This window comes from Coenobita brevimanus, chromosome 22, assembly GCF_032717465.1.
Source record: "Coenobita brevimanus isolate Jiangsu-jjx chromosome 22, ASM3271746v2, whole genome shotgun sequence".
NCBI lineage: Eukaryota > Metazoa > Arthropoda > Malacostraca > Decapoda > Coenobitidae > Coenobita > Coenobita brevimanus.
This window is the reverse complement of record NC_136975.1, coordinates 4,745,082-4,759,647: the sequence shown is the minus strand read 5'-3', so window position 1 is coordinate 4,759,647 and position 14,566 is coordinate 4,745,082. Positions and strand designations below refer to the sequence as shown.

General features: G+C 45.3%; 1 protein-coding gene across 1 annotated transcript in view; it reads right to left on the bottom strand.

Annotated features, from left to right (window-relative positions):
- Positions 1 to 6,173: 6,173 nt before the first annotated feature.
- The window catches only part of LOC145392372 (uncharacterized), a 104,724-nt gene continuing 96,331 nt past the window's right edge, over positions 6,174 to 14,566 (bottom strand). The window contains exon 3 of the mRNA XM_080266774.1: positions 6,174 to 6,704. Within this exon, the coding sequence (XP_080122900.1) occupies positions 6,174 to 6,704 (531 nt within the window). The remainder of the gene's footprint in view (positions 6,705 to 14,566) is intronic.

The following is a 14,566-nucleotide window of genomic DNA, read 5'->3' as shown; positions in this document are numbered from 1 at the left end:
GGAAGGGAGAGGGGTGACGGGGAATAGGGAGGGAGAGGGGTGAAGGGGAATAGGGAGAGAGAGGGCTGAGGGGGAATAGGGAGGGATGAGGGGGAATAGGGAGGGAGAGGGATGAGGGGGAATAGGGAGGGAGAGGGATGAGGGGGAATAGGGAGGGAGAGGGATGAGGGGGAATAGGGAGAGAGGGGGGTGAGGGGGAATAGGGAAGGAGAGGGGAGGAAGGGGTAGAGGGAGGAAGGGGTAGAGGGAGGGGGAGAGGTGAGGAGGAAAGAGAAAAGGAGGGGGAGAGGTGAGGAGGAAAGAGAAAAGGAGGGGGAGAGGACGAAGGGGGAAGGGCAGGGAGGAAAAGGGAAGGAAGAGGGGAACGGAAAAAGGGCAGAGGGAGGGGGAGAGGTGAGAAGGAAAGAGGAAGGAAAGGAAAAAGGGCAGAGGGAGGGGGAGAGGTGAGGAGGACTGGGAAGGAAGGGGAAAAGAGTAGAGCGAGGGGAGGGGGTGAAGAGGAAATGAGGAGACGGAACGGGACAGAATGAGGGGGAAAAAGGAAGGAAGGGAAGGAGGCAACGGAAGAATGAGGGGAGACAGGAGGAAAAAGTAGGGGAAGAGGGACGGGTTGGGGATGACTGTGTTTGTAGGAGGGGGGGATATTTGAGGAGAATGTGTGGGGGAAGGAAGAGAGTAGGAAAGTGTGTGTGTGGGGGGGGGGATGTTTGAGGGGAATGTGTGGGGGAAGGAACAGAGTAGGAAAGTGTGTGTGTGTGTGTGTGTGTGTGTGTGTGTGTGTGTGTGTGTCCTTGCTTTCCTAGCCATGTCACTCACTCATAGAATAGTTTGTTAGTTACCTACTTTAAAACAGCCTCGAAAGGACCTATTGATCTGTTGCTGTTTGCATTCCTTTGAACTCCTTGCTTTCCTTTGAACTCCTTTGTATTCCTTGTGGGTATGTGGGCGCTGGGAGGATGTTGGGGGGTTGGGGGAGGAATGTGGGGATGGGTGAAGGATGAGTGTGGGGCGTGTTTGTGAGGGTGTGTCGAGGAGGAAGGATGAAAGGAATAGAAAATGTGTGTGTGTGTGTGTGTGTGTGTGTGTGTGTGTGTGTGAGAGAGAGAGAGAGAGAGAGAGAGGGAGAGAGAATGCTACGTATAAGGGATGTATTTGCAGCATATTTTAATGGACTCTTAAAAATACTGATGCTCATGAACACCTCACACTGATATTTTCACCTTACTAAGAAAACTCAAGTCTATACACTAGTTCAGTGGGGCTTCTCGTGGCTGTAGGAATTCCGCTAACTCCTCTATTCTACCGAGTTTCATCCTCACATGGGAAGTTAACATTATCGTGTATGTCCCTTTATGCCATTCATCATGTTAAAAATACAACTTTAGTGTGCATACTCCTTCGAATCATATTTCTAAGGCTAAATTAACACTCTGTAGGTATAATTCTTTCATCTGTAGAATTTATCGTACTCAGTAACAAGGCATAAGCTGTTTTACTTCCCTCATAGACCCTCATAAACCTGTGATGCAATAGGAGAAAGAAACAAGCCTGAACTACACTGATTTTTATTGTTGAAAAGCTATATATTGGAGCACGAGACGAGCTGGGTCCGACACAGGATTTCAAGCGACCAAGAAACAAAAGAGCATCGCGACACCACAACATTCGAAACCCACCGTCACGAATGAAGGAGAAATTGGAACACAAGCTTTTCTTTATATTTTATTTATTTTTTATTTATTCTTTTTTCTATTGTACCCAAGAGTTCCAGCTGAGATAACCCTTTAACCGTGTGAGTCCAGGTGTCTTTCCTTTTAGTTTAGTCTTACAGGTAGCGAACGATTTCAGCCAAAGGGAAGATCTCTCGTATTCTGTGTGGTTTACTAAGTTTGAGCGTACGAAAAGTTTGCCTTGAGCTGATTAAACCTGTCAGGAGAGAGCAAGATTGAAGTGAAGAAGGTAATACTGATGACTGATTAAAACTGGTTACACGTCTGTTTGCTTAATGTCACTCGATTTTACTGGTCACTCGAAAACTTAGCGAGATCTGAGACTTAACTTTTTCACGGTGATGGTGGGAGTCTGGAGTGTTTTTATTCTGGCTACCTCCTGACAGTGTTATTTAGAAGGGAGGGATTTTAGCTACACAGTTAAAGGGTTAGAACATTTCGAAATGAAAGATTGAATATATTTTCTTTGATATTTACAGCGATCTTGAACAGGAGGATTTGTCAGTCTTCATCTTCCTTTGTTAAGATTAGGATCAAGTGTTCCTTTTTGGTAGTCACGATGTTCCTTTGTGGTGTTCCTTTTGGTAGTCGCGATGTTCCTAGTTGGTGTTCCTTGTGATAGTCGCGACGTTCCTTTGTGGTGTTCCTTGTGGTAGTCGCGATGTTCCTTTGCGGTGTTCCTTGTAATCGCGACGTTCCTTTGTGGTGTTCCTTGTGGTAGTCGCGATGTTCCTTTTTAGTGTTCCTGTTCCTGTGTTACCAGACCCTGACACTCAACACTGTATCGCCATCCTCTACCACCACCGCCACCACCACCACCACCTTGCCTGGCTCCTCTCGTTTATAATTACAAGATTCAGTTCCTCCATTAAAGAGCAATTTCTGACCTTAAAAGTGCCCATGTTAAGGATATTTATTTCTGGATTTATATGATGTTGCCGCAATAGTCTGTATGAAGTTCACTGCAGGACCTTACCTTATCCTAGAAGGGAGAGTAGTAGGAAGAATAACCCCCCATGATGGAGATGTACGAATATAGGAGGACTGTCTGTACTCAAAGTGATGCATGTGAAAGCCTGGCGACGTCTGTATGCATCGGAATCTGTCTGTCTGATTATACAAACGTCCCTCAGTCCCCTCCTCCTGCCAGTCACTCGAAAGGAGGAGGGTAGACTGCAGGAAAACAGTAACTTCAGCCCGCAGTCCACCGGGTTCACGTCCTGGAGTCCTTTTCTTGTTGGTTAAAGAAGCTCCCTAACACCTCTTCTTATACAATTTATTTTGCTTCCTACACCTTGCCGTCCTCATGTTACTTACCATACTCTGCATAAATAACGTACTTAACGATATTAGCCAGCCATATCCAACAAATAAATCGGTAATGAAAAGGTCTTTGGAAGCTTCCTTAACCGACGAGAATACGTGCCCAGATGAGCCTCATACAGCACTTAGAACAGCCATCATGAGAAGAAAGTCGGAAATTCAAAACTCTAAATTCCGTGGTATTTATCCTTTAAATCCTGATGACGTAGGTGATGCAGTGAAGGAGCAGGTGAGTCTTGGTGAGTGGGGTAGAGGAGGCACTTAACCTTTTCAGTCCGATGACGTATTGTGTATTTTATTGCTATAGACGACTTGAAATAACTTTAGAGAGACTTTTCAAACTAGAGGGCATGATCAACCCCATTTCACTACTAAAGCTGTCTCCTAAGTCGAATAAAATCGCCTGATAGCAGTATGAATATTAAAAATGACGTCCAGTGGCTGAAAGAGTTAAGCTGCGTATCATCCCTCGCACATACACTATACCCTGTTTTAGCACTTCCACATCTCATATAAATAATCTATAAAACTCACTACAGCGTTTCTCAATCACGTACAGACTGGGAGGTCGAACAGTCCCGGATTGTTTTATTTATTCTTCCATGTATTTGATCAGAAATGGAAGGTCCTGTATCTGGGACTGTTCGACAATATATATAAAACACAACACAAACCGCCTCCGATGGCTCCAGAGACGAAAGGAGTGTCAAGGGAGGCTCTATAACTCTTCTATGCCTTATTATATACATCATCTTGTCCTTCACTGATATATACACGTAACACAAAGGTACAGGTGCCAGCTACAGTTTCTGCCCAACCTCTTATCCTACCCATGGCCTCGTTGTCCAGTGTTAAGGTGGTGGTTAGTGCTGAAGAGGGACGTCTTCATGTGGTGGCACTGATACAACTGGGCGGTGGAGCTATCCAGTCATACAAACGTCCTTCAACTCCTTCCCTATTCCTCTGAAAAGTGGATGGTGGGCTGCAGGAGAGAGGTAACCTGAACCAGCAGTCCACTGACTTCACATTCAGATGAAGCTGGGGCCACAGTACTATTACTACTAAGATGAAACTTTGCTAAGCTGCACGAGGAACACTTTGCAATGACACTGTTACTTGCTCAATCTACAAAAGGTCATATTGCAATGACACTGTTACTCGCTTAGTATACTAAAGTTCAGTTTGCAATGACACTGTTACTCTCTCCATTTACAGAAGTTCAGATTGCAATGACACTGTTACTCGCTCAGTATAAAGAAGTTCAGATTGCAGTGACACTGTAAGTCGCTCAGTTTACAAAAGTTCAGTTTGCAGTGACGCTGTTACTTATGCAATCGAAAAAAAAAAATCGAACCCCAATTAACAGGTGTTTTTCTTCGTCCTGGGGGTAGAGGTAGAGGGTGGACATAAATTATGGCTGACAGGTGTACAGTTGCGTGCATTAGTCCCTATTCATCCCTGCTTAGCCATGTCCAAACTAAGGAAGACTAGAGGACAAAGGGAAGGCAAGACGAGATGGAAGTAAAGGGGAAAGAGGAAACGTGAGAGCGAGTATGGAGGGGGAGGGGGACAGAGGCAGACAGTAGCACTCCCACATAAAGCTAAGAATGGGTTGGAGCGGAATCAGTGCACGCAACTGTACATTATTTTACCTACTCGTAAAATAATATAACTGGGGGGAAAAGAGAGTAAATGATTATATGAGTCAATCACACGGTCACAGAAGGGTAGGAAAATTGGCAAGATGTCCCACACACTGTCTTAGTTATCAGGGCCCGGATTCCCCGTCGTAGTTGTGAATTTGTCTTTATAGGATGAACTAGATAGGCTGGAAAATTCTGTGCTCTCCCTTTCGTGTCCATCCTATAAAAATAAGACATAGTTAAGGCAAGGAATTGGTTGTAAGTTTGTGAATTCTCAGACAAGCGTACCATCGATTCCTTGTAACAGAGGGACACGGAAAGAGTTAGTGCACAACCTTCTCTAGCAGGATTCTTTTCCATATCTCTTATTCCTTTGCAAAAACATATATTTTAGTTGCCAGAGGAGAACTTTCGGCGGTGAATATCGGTCCAGGCTCTTATTTATTCCATACAGTACCAGTGAAAAATGACTGAACATAATTTGGATATTAAATTACCGATGCATTATATGATTTCAGTAACAGACTCCATCCATCCATCCATCACAGACTCACTAAGGAATATTTGGTATATATATTTGTTTTTTGTAAGTCGACTAATTTGCCCTCACTAGTATAGATCAGGAAGCAGCTTAATTTTGTATTGCAGTTGGAGAAGAGTGAAAATACTGCATTGGGCTGTTGCAGTGACAGTTGTAGTCAGTTCAAGAGATTCTTTTCGAAATGGATGGGTGATAGATTTCGCCTTCGTTAATCTCTTCATTACCAGACGACTCACATCAACTGAATATAACAGTGTGGTGATAGCAAGACATATATAAACAAAACTTCATCCCAGTGAAGCTGTAAGGAATAACTGAGAGCGATATAATCAAAACTGTTGTTACGTGGAGGGACATGTTGCCGATGAGAAAGATCATGAAGAGACTGACATTATATTACAAAGCACAGGGGCAGCAGGAAGGTGGTGTGGAGGGCTTGGGGGGTCAGGGGGAGTCAAAGGGGACATGAGGAAGGCGGGAATAGCAACAAAGGCAATGACTGTATTTTTATTTTTCTACCTTTTGTCGAGGGTTTTTTTTTATGTGAGAGGCAGAAACCAACTGGATGTGTGACAGTCCGTTTTTCATGTCCATCTTAAAATAAAACACGTACATTAATATATTCATTAACATATCCTTTTCCAGGGGTCCTCTTCACTAATGTAATTCGTGTTTAGTCGCAGGTAAACACAAACATCTGTATGTTTTGTTTAGTTTGTCGTTCTGATGTGCACTTGCCATTTCTATCACGTCCAGAATTGTCCAAAATTGCCCATCACACAAACGAAGATACTATATTTTTCCAGTTTTCAGATTTATACAACGAATTGTAGGAAGGGGAATGACAGACGTGCAATGTCAGAATACGAAGATTATGGAGGGACTGAGTGAGAGGGACGTGAGAGTCAGGGTGGGAGTGTGGGAGCGGGTGCAGGTTCAGACGAGGGTAGAGGTCTTAACCAGACTCTCGAGGTGCTCCTTGGCCCGAAGTCTGAGCGCCACGATGGAAGATGAGCGCAACTCGTCTTCAGGGGCCCCGGCTGGGGGAGAGGCGCGGTCGTGAAGGGGAGGGGGCGGGGGTAGAGGCGGGGATAGGGGTAGGGGGGGCGTGGAGAAAGTTGGAGGGGCCGTAGATGTAACAATGGCGGGAGGGGGCGGCGGGCCCACATTGACTGCGGAGGACGTGGGCGGTGTGAGGTAGGACGGGTAGGCTGCGTGTGGGTGTGTCAGAAAACCTGGCAGGGAGGGCACGGAGCCCCCCATGCCGGACAGCCCCCCATGGATGGTGCCCTGGAGACCGGGTAGGGTGGGCAGACCGGGTAGCAGGGGCGGGAAGAAGTGGTCTAGGGGTCCCGGGGGTCCTGAGGGGCGGTGCAGCAGGCCCATGGACTGCTCGTGTAGCCGCAGCTGTGCCTGTTCCATCTTCTCCTGTCGACGCCATTTGGCACGACGATTCTGGAACCACACCTGCAAAGCAAAAAGTAGATAGTAGTGGACAGTTCTATCATCATCATCATCGTCATCAGCATCACCATCACCCCGACCTCATTTTTCTACCTGAGAATGTACTTGATGTAATTTACCAACAATCAAGCCTTCATTTAGCCACCTAGTCAGGAATCTTAAGTAATATTCATAGTAAAAGAAAAATGAAGTGACCTCTTGTATGATGTCGAAGCATTTTTAATCTGTGACCTCAAACCTTAACAGGAAAATATAAACCAAATTTTTATCCATCAAAACTAAATAAAATCACGTCTTTAAACAAATTCCTTATGGTGAACTATATTTTCGTTGGTCAGTACTTTATATGTCATCACCTCTACACCCATAACTTCTTGTAGAACTCTCTCTCTCTCTCTCTCTCTCTCTCTCTCTCTAAGGAAATTGAAATTAAGAAGAAAGTAAGCTAATATTGATGATTTTATTTCAACATTTATAAGTATTTCTAACGTGGAGCAATTTATACATGAGATAGGATAACGAAGGATGCTGTGAGCTACGTTTGCCTCTGAGGACCCAAGTTCATGAGGACGTGAATCCAGTGGACCGCAGGAAATGGGCCACTTCAATCCGGCGCTCCCAGAGACCTTTTGTTGAAGTTATATTGAAAGAAGGATTGTCAGTGTCGTGCGGTGAAGTAAAGGGTCGTACTCTTGTTGTCTTAGGAGGCTCCCTCGTACTGGTGGATTTCTTCTCGCCTGACGTTACTAGGCGACTCAAACAGCGTGATTACTAAGTCATGGTTAATTGCATGAAATTCGGTGAGTCTTAAATTTGAGGTAGGACTGAATCTCCTAAGTTACTAATCAAAATCGAACCTACAATTTAACTTCACTTGGCCATCAAATAAGCTGGAAGGTGTTTGCGATCTTCGTCAGATTAGAACATTCTCGCTGCTTTGCCTTTCAACACATTTACTGCTATAACGTAGTCAGTTCAGTCTTGCCACTAACATCGATTTATTCAGCCTTGGAGAGCCTGGTTTACCAAGCTGAGATTAGTATACAGCACTTCACACATACAGACTGCATCTTTTTACTGGTTATTATGTTTATTTCTTCCACACAAATATAATGCAAACCATACTCTGTTTTGCGAATGTTCCTAGTTGGCTGAGAGAAAGGTGGCATGAGACCTTCAGTACTTTGGAATATAATTAGGGCAACACCCAGAAAATATTTCTGGATTCGTCCCCTGTGGAGAAGATTATTTAATACAAGCTACACCTGACTCCTCCAGTTTTTAAAGTCTGTCCCCTTCACTCCATCCCGTCACCAAGCCACCTGGGGGGGTTCATGTGACCGTCGTGTGCAAGGATAATGATAGACCGAGAACTCTAGCCTCGTACTGTTGACACAAAGCGTCGATAGGTGTGCTTTCGCCAAGCCTCCTCCGCCATAGGTGAACGGAGGCATAATAATAAGAAAAAAGGCCAAATGAACATTAACCGAATGAGAAGATGAAAGTCATGCAAACCTGAGTGTGTGCATGTGAAGTGTGAGAGTGAGAAAAGTGAGTGAATAGAGTGGAAGGCTAGAAAAAGTGAAAAGTGAGTGAAGAGAATGGAAAGTGAGAAAATAGGTGAAGAGAGTGGAAAGAAAATGTGAAAAGAGAAAGAAGAGAGTGTAAGACGAAATCGTGTGAAAGAACAAGGGGAAAAGACGAGAAAAGGTGTCAAGAGTGAGGATGAAAGTTGGTGAAATCGACTTTGTGGAAGAATAACAGTCAGACTATCGATAAGGAGCGTTGTGGTGTGGATGTGGATGTGATAGGAAGCGTTAGGAGAAACATATTGAGGTGGTTTGGCCATGTGGAGAGGATGGAGAGTGAGAGACTGACGAGGTGAGTGTATGTGAATGAGGTGGAAGGGGAGAGAGGAAGGGGGAGGCCAAGGATGAGATTGAGGGATGGAGTGGAGAGGTATATGAGAGAGGGGTGTGTGAATTGGGAGCAGGGCAGTGAAATGGCGGGGGACAGGGCGACGTGGAGGTGATTTGTTTGTGGCCACCCCGTATGGGATTAAGGCGTCTGGCAATAGATAGATAGATAGACGATCGATAATAGAACGAGTGAGCGAGAAATGGCCGATGTTTGAATGTGAAAAATGTGAGAAAAGTGAATGAATGTGAAAATGGTGAAAAAAGGTGAATGATGCAGAGTGAGTGCCAAAACTGGTGTGTATGTGAATCATTCTGAAAACTATAAAGATGAGTGAGTGTGGAATGTGGTTTAAGAGTGAGTCAGTGTGAAAAGTGGTGCAAGAGTGAGTTAGTGTGAGAAATGGTGTGAAAGTGAGTGTGACATGGTGTAAAAATGAGAGAGACAGTGGCGGAATAATGAGTGAGTGAATGTAAGATAGTGAGAGAGTTTGGATTACTGAGTCTGATATCGAGTATGAAATATGATGTGAAGGTGAGTGTGTGTGAAAAATGATGTAAAGCAGAGAGAGAGAGAGAGAGAGAAAACTACCGAGTCTGATCGCGTGTGAAATATGGTGTAAAACTGAGAGTGAGTGAGTGAGAAAGTGAGATAGTGAGAGAGTGTGGATTACTGAGTCTGGGAGCAACACCAGCCTGGCCACGGATCATATTAGTGGCTTAGTGGACATTGAACAAGTTGAGGGAGGGAGGGGAGGGGGAGGAGATGAGGGAGGAGAAAGAGGGGCGAGGAGAGGAGGGAGGGGGAGGGAGAAGACAGGAGTGGGGGGAAGGGGGAATGAATAAAGGAGAGGAGTTAGGGGAAAGAGGAAGGACAAGAGGGGAGGAATTAGGAGAATATGGGGTAGAGAAGACGAATGAGGAGATGCAGAAGAAAGGCGAAAATGAAGGGAAAGGGGAGGAAATAGGGGACGGAGAGGGGCGGTGGTGAGAGAGGGGAAGAGGAATGAGGGCAAACAAGGATGGAGCAGGGTGGGAGGGAGGGAGGGAGAAGGGTAGAGGAGAGAGGATGAAGAGGGAAGGTGGGCGAGGAATGGAAGAGATGGGGATGTGAGGAGGGAAGGAAAAGAGCAAGAGAGAAAGAGAGAGGGAGAGAGAGAGAGAGAGAGAGAGAGAGAGACTGGACTCACCAACCTGACCGACTCAAGAATCAAAATAAGAAGATTAACTACTATTGGACTTTATAACCCCTTCAGTACGGTGTCGTGATTTTTATGTTTATTCCTGACACGTCAAGAAAGAGGCAGTGAGAGGGGGAGGAGAGGGGGAGAGGGAGGTGTGGAAGACAGGCTGGGAGAGGTGTGGGGGGAAAAGGAGGGAGAGTGAGGAGGGGGAGAGGGAGGGAAGTGGAAGGAGAGAAGGAGAATAGGGAGAAGAGAGCTGTGTGATAGAAAGGAGAAGTGAGAGGGAAATGTGAGGAGGGAGAGGTGAAGGGGAAAGGGAGGCACAGATGTGTGGGGGAGAAAGCAGGTGAAAAATGGCGAGAGAGTGAGGGGAAGTGAGAGGGAAATGTATGGGAGAGAGGAAGAGGGATTAAAGAGAGAACTCTGAAGGAGGGGAAAAATGGGAGAGAGAGAGAGAGAGAGAGAGAGAGAGAGAGAGAGAGAGAGAGAGAGAGAGAGAGAGAGAGAGAGGGAAAGTGGGGAGAATTGAGTGGGGGTGAGTGAGTGAGTGGGGTTGGTGTAAATGGTGTTTGTGTGTGGTAAACGGTGGTGGATCCTTCGTGGGAACCCTTACACTCGCCTCTACTCCCCCCCCTTCTCTCTCTCTCTCTCTCTCTCTCTCACTCCTTACTTTGTATTACCTCCTTCTCTCCATCACACTCATTTATTTCCTTATCTACATCCACCCCCTCCATCTCCCTCATTACCCCCTCTCCCCCCTACTGTCTCTGTCATTTCTTCTCCCTCACTTCAGCTTTCATACATCCTCCTTTTCTCCCTTATCTCCCTGTTTCCTTTTTTTCTCATTTATTCGCCTTCCTTCCTTCCACATCCTCTCGTCTCCTCTCGTCCTTTCTTTCCCTTCTTTTGTCTTCTGCATCCTCCTTTTCTTTTCTTTGTTTTCCTTTTCGCTCTGTCATTCTTATTTTTCATCCTTCCTTACATCAGTTTTCTCCAGTATTTTATCTACTTTTTTTTTTTATCTTCTTTCCTTTATTATTTCTTTCTTCCTTCAATATTCTTTCTATTTTTCCCACTTTTCCTCCTTATTCTGTTTCTTCATTTGTTATTAGTCTTTTTTCTACATTTTCCTGTCTTCCCCTGTTCAGAAAACCCAATTTCTTTTCGTTATAACTTTTCTGTCTCACATTCTTTTCGTCCTTTTTTTTCTTACTCCCTTTTCTTTCTTACATTATCTTTTCCTCATCCCTTTTCTCATACAACTTTCTCCTCTTCCCTTTTCTCACTTAAACCCCATTCTTCCTTCTGTAACGCCTTTCTTCCTTGTTAGTCATTCTTTTACTTCACTTTTCCCCAATTTTTATTTATTCATCACATTCTCTACATGTTATTAATCTGTTTTTCTATACTCACATTAATTCATTTTGTCATTTCATCTGTTCCTTTGTTTTCATATTCTTTTTACATGATTCGTTCTCTCTCTCTCTCTCTCTCTCTCTCTCTCTCTCTCTCAGCCATCCATCTGCCCGACTCTTCTTTCCTAGTTCGTTTTTCTCCCCTAAATAATTTGTCTCTTCCGACCCATACCTGACACACTCATTACTGTTCCGCTCTCTCTCTCTCTCTCTCTCTCTCTCTCTCTCTCTCTCTCTCTCTCTCTCTCTCTCCCTGCCCATTTAATCTAAAGGTGGAGAGTGATTGATAAAGCGTTGGTAAAGAGAGTGGCTTTACCTCCTTATCCTCCCTTTGTGTGTGTGTTTGCGTGAGAGAAAGAGAGAGAGAGAGAGAGAGAGAGAGAGAGAGAGAGAGAGAGCAGGAAAGAGGGGATATGTGAAAACAAGTTGGAATGAAGAAGAGAAAGAGAAAGGGAAGGCAGGACCAAACATGAGCAGCAGGAGGAGGAGGAGAATGAAGAGGACGAAGATAGAGGAAAGGAAAGGAAAGAAGAGATTCGGAAGGGAGAGACAGGAACAGAGAGGAGGATGACGGATAGAAGTGGGGGAGTAGAAGGAGGAGATGGAGGAACTGGGAGATGGAGGAGGAGGAGGAGGAGTCAAGAAGAGGAGGGTGGAGGAAGGGAGTTTCTAGGAGGGTTGCAAGAAGCGGAAGGAGTCAGTGCAGTGTTGGTAAGGAAGGAGGAAGGGTGTGTGCATCTGCCCTCCGCCTTAGTCTTCCCTTTTCATTCCTCTTTTTTGCACATTTTGCTTTCGTGCTTCCTTTTTCTCAGCACCTAAGCGGGAAGAACAGACAGAGCAAATGGAAATATGAAAAGGATGATAAACAGAATGGAAACGCATACACAAAAAAATGACTACTGGAAGACAGGGAGAAATGAGAGACGTGATAAACTGGCACTATTATGTTTCATGAAAAAGTAGACGTTCGTATGTTGTGTCCTCTTTATGCTTCCTGTTCCTTTCAGTCTTTACTTTCCTTTCCTTCATTTGCACATTGTTTTGTACTTCATTTTTCTCATCACTCATGCTTCATGCAAGAATACACTAGCAAGAATCAACAACATAAAAGGATATAAATGAGAATCAGCAACGTAAATCTATAAACAAAAGAGTAGTGTTCTCCTTTCTCCCTTAAATCCATCGCCATCCATCATCATAGCTTTGCTCCGATAGCGTACAGTATTTTCATTTTGTTATCTGTAAGGGACTCTAGCTTCCTCAGTACAAGAGAATTTTCTTAAGTCTAATGAAATCTCTCGTAGTGGGCAAGAATAAGCTCGGGTTAGGTCCTGTCCACACCAAATGCTTGCTGGTGCGGACGGGAATTCTACATCACTGTAACCCTTAGCAATTCTCTCCTGCACCCGCCTGCGTCTAGTGGAGCCACTTGTTTTGGTCATAGTTATGCAAAATTCTGTCCCGCACCCGCCCGCGTCAGCACGTATTTGGTATGGACGGGACTTCCTTGTTCTCTGACTGAAGAAATGGCAAAATATGTTGGTGTTTATTTGCGGTGAACTGTTTATGCAAAAGAAAGGACAAGGGAGAAATGCCACGAAATAAGAGGCGTGAAAGGATATGGAAACTTTTCTCTTGTCCTCCGCCTTTTCAACTAAGGTCTTTTCTCTATAATGCTGTCATCGTAAAGTCGCACACATAAGCTTGAGAGAGAGAGAGAGAGAGAGAGAGAGAGAGAGAGAGAGTCAAAGGGAAAAGCTGGAGCGAGGGAGAGAAGAGGGGAAAGTGTGAGAGAGGAGAGCAGAGAAGAGGTAAAGAGAGAGAGAGAGGGGGGGGGAAGAGGTAAAGGGTGAGAGAGAGAGAGAGAGAGAGAGAGAGAGAGAGAGAGAGAGAGAGAGAGGAGGTAAAGGAGACTGAGGGCAGGAAGGCTCGACGGCCAGCCTCGCTTTGATACAGTGGTGCCACGTCTCGTCCGACCCAACATCAAAACAAACACCTTCCTCTCTCCACGCACGCTCTTAACCCCTTAGCCTCACAAATTACAAACTCTCCCAGGGTTAAGAAAAACGGGAGATCAATAAAACACACGACGACCCAGCGGACGAAAACAAACATACCCCAGAAGATGATGTATTTAGTTAAACCTGGAAAATCCTGAAAAGCGTGGGGGTGGGTGGTTTGGGGGCCAGTCGCGAGCCGTGAAAACGTTTGCCTTCATCTCCAGGAAATGATGCTCTATTGTTTTCTGAGGCGGGAAATTGAAATGGAGAAAGGTAAATGAAGAGTAAATGACTGGGTAAATGGCGTCCAATGGCGACCCGCCTTCCCGGTAAGTGGATAACGGTCGTTCTTATACAGCCAATCAGGAGAGAGTAAGTTTTTTGTGGAGGGGGAGAGCGCGGGAAGGGAATCGATAAGAACTCGTGCGGTTTTCTCAGACTTTAGGAGGAGGAGGAGGAGGAGGAGGTGATGGAAGAGAGAGGCTGCGAGGTGATGAAAGAGAGGAGGAAAACGACAGAAAAGAGAAAGGACAAAAAGAGGCGATGTACATGAGGAGAGCAGAAAGAGAGGTATTGGAAGGTGCTGTTGGAGGATGAAAGGGGAGGATATGGAAGAGAGAAAGGCTGCAAGGTGAAAGAGTGGAGGGGGAAACGACAGAAAGAGGAGGTTGAAAGAGAGGCGACGTGAAGGAGGAGGAGGAGGAGGAGGAGGAGGAGAGAAATAAACGAGGAATTGGAAAAGGCCGTGGAAGGATGAAAGAGAAGGAGCAGGAGGGGATGGAAGAGAGCGAGACTGCGAGGTGATGAAAAAGAGGAGGGAAACGACAGAAAAGAGGAGAAAGAGGAAGAGGCGGCACCGAAAAAGAGGAGAGAAATATTGAAGGAAATGGATAAGGCTGTTGGCGGGATGAAAGAGAAAGATGGAAGGGAGAGAGGCGGAAAGGACAAGATAGGAGTAAGAAGGAGACGACGGGAAAAAAAAAAAAAAAGAGAAGAGAAGTAAGAGTAGAACTGGAAGGGGAGGAGAAGAAAAAAGAGAGAAGAAAGAGAGGCTGCGAGGTGTTGAAAAAGAGGAAGAGGGGTCGGAAGAAAGGAAGAGCAGGGGAAAGGGAGAGAGAGAGAGAGAGAGAGAGAGAGAGATGACGGGAGAGAGGAGGCAATGGAAGAAACGCGGCGAGGTGATGAAAGAGAGGCGAAAAAGAGGAAGGAGAGGAAGAGAAAGGGACGACTATGGATATGGATTGGAAAAGAGTATTGATAAATGAGCAAAACAATGGAAAACAGGAGGAGGAAATGGAAGAAAATGGGGAAGAGTAGAAGATGGATTACAGGCTCCGAATGTGTGTGTGT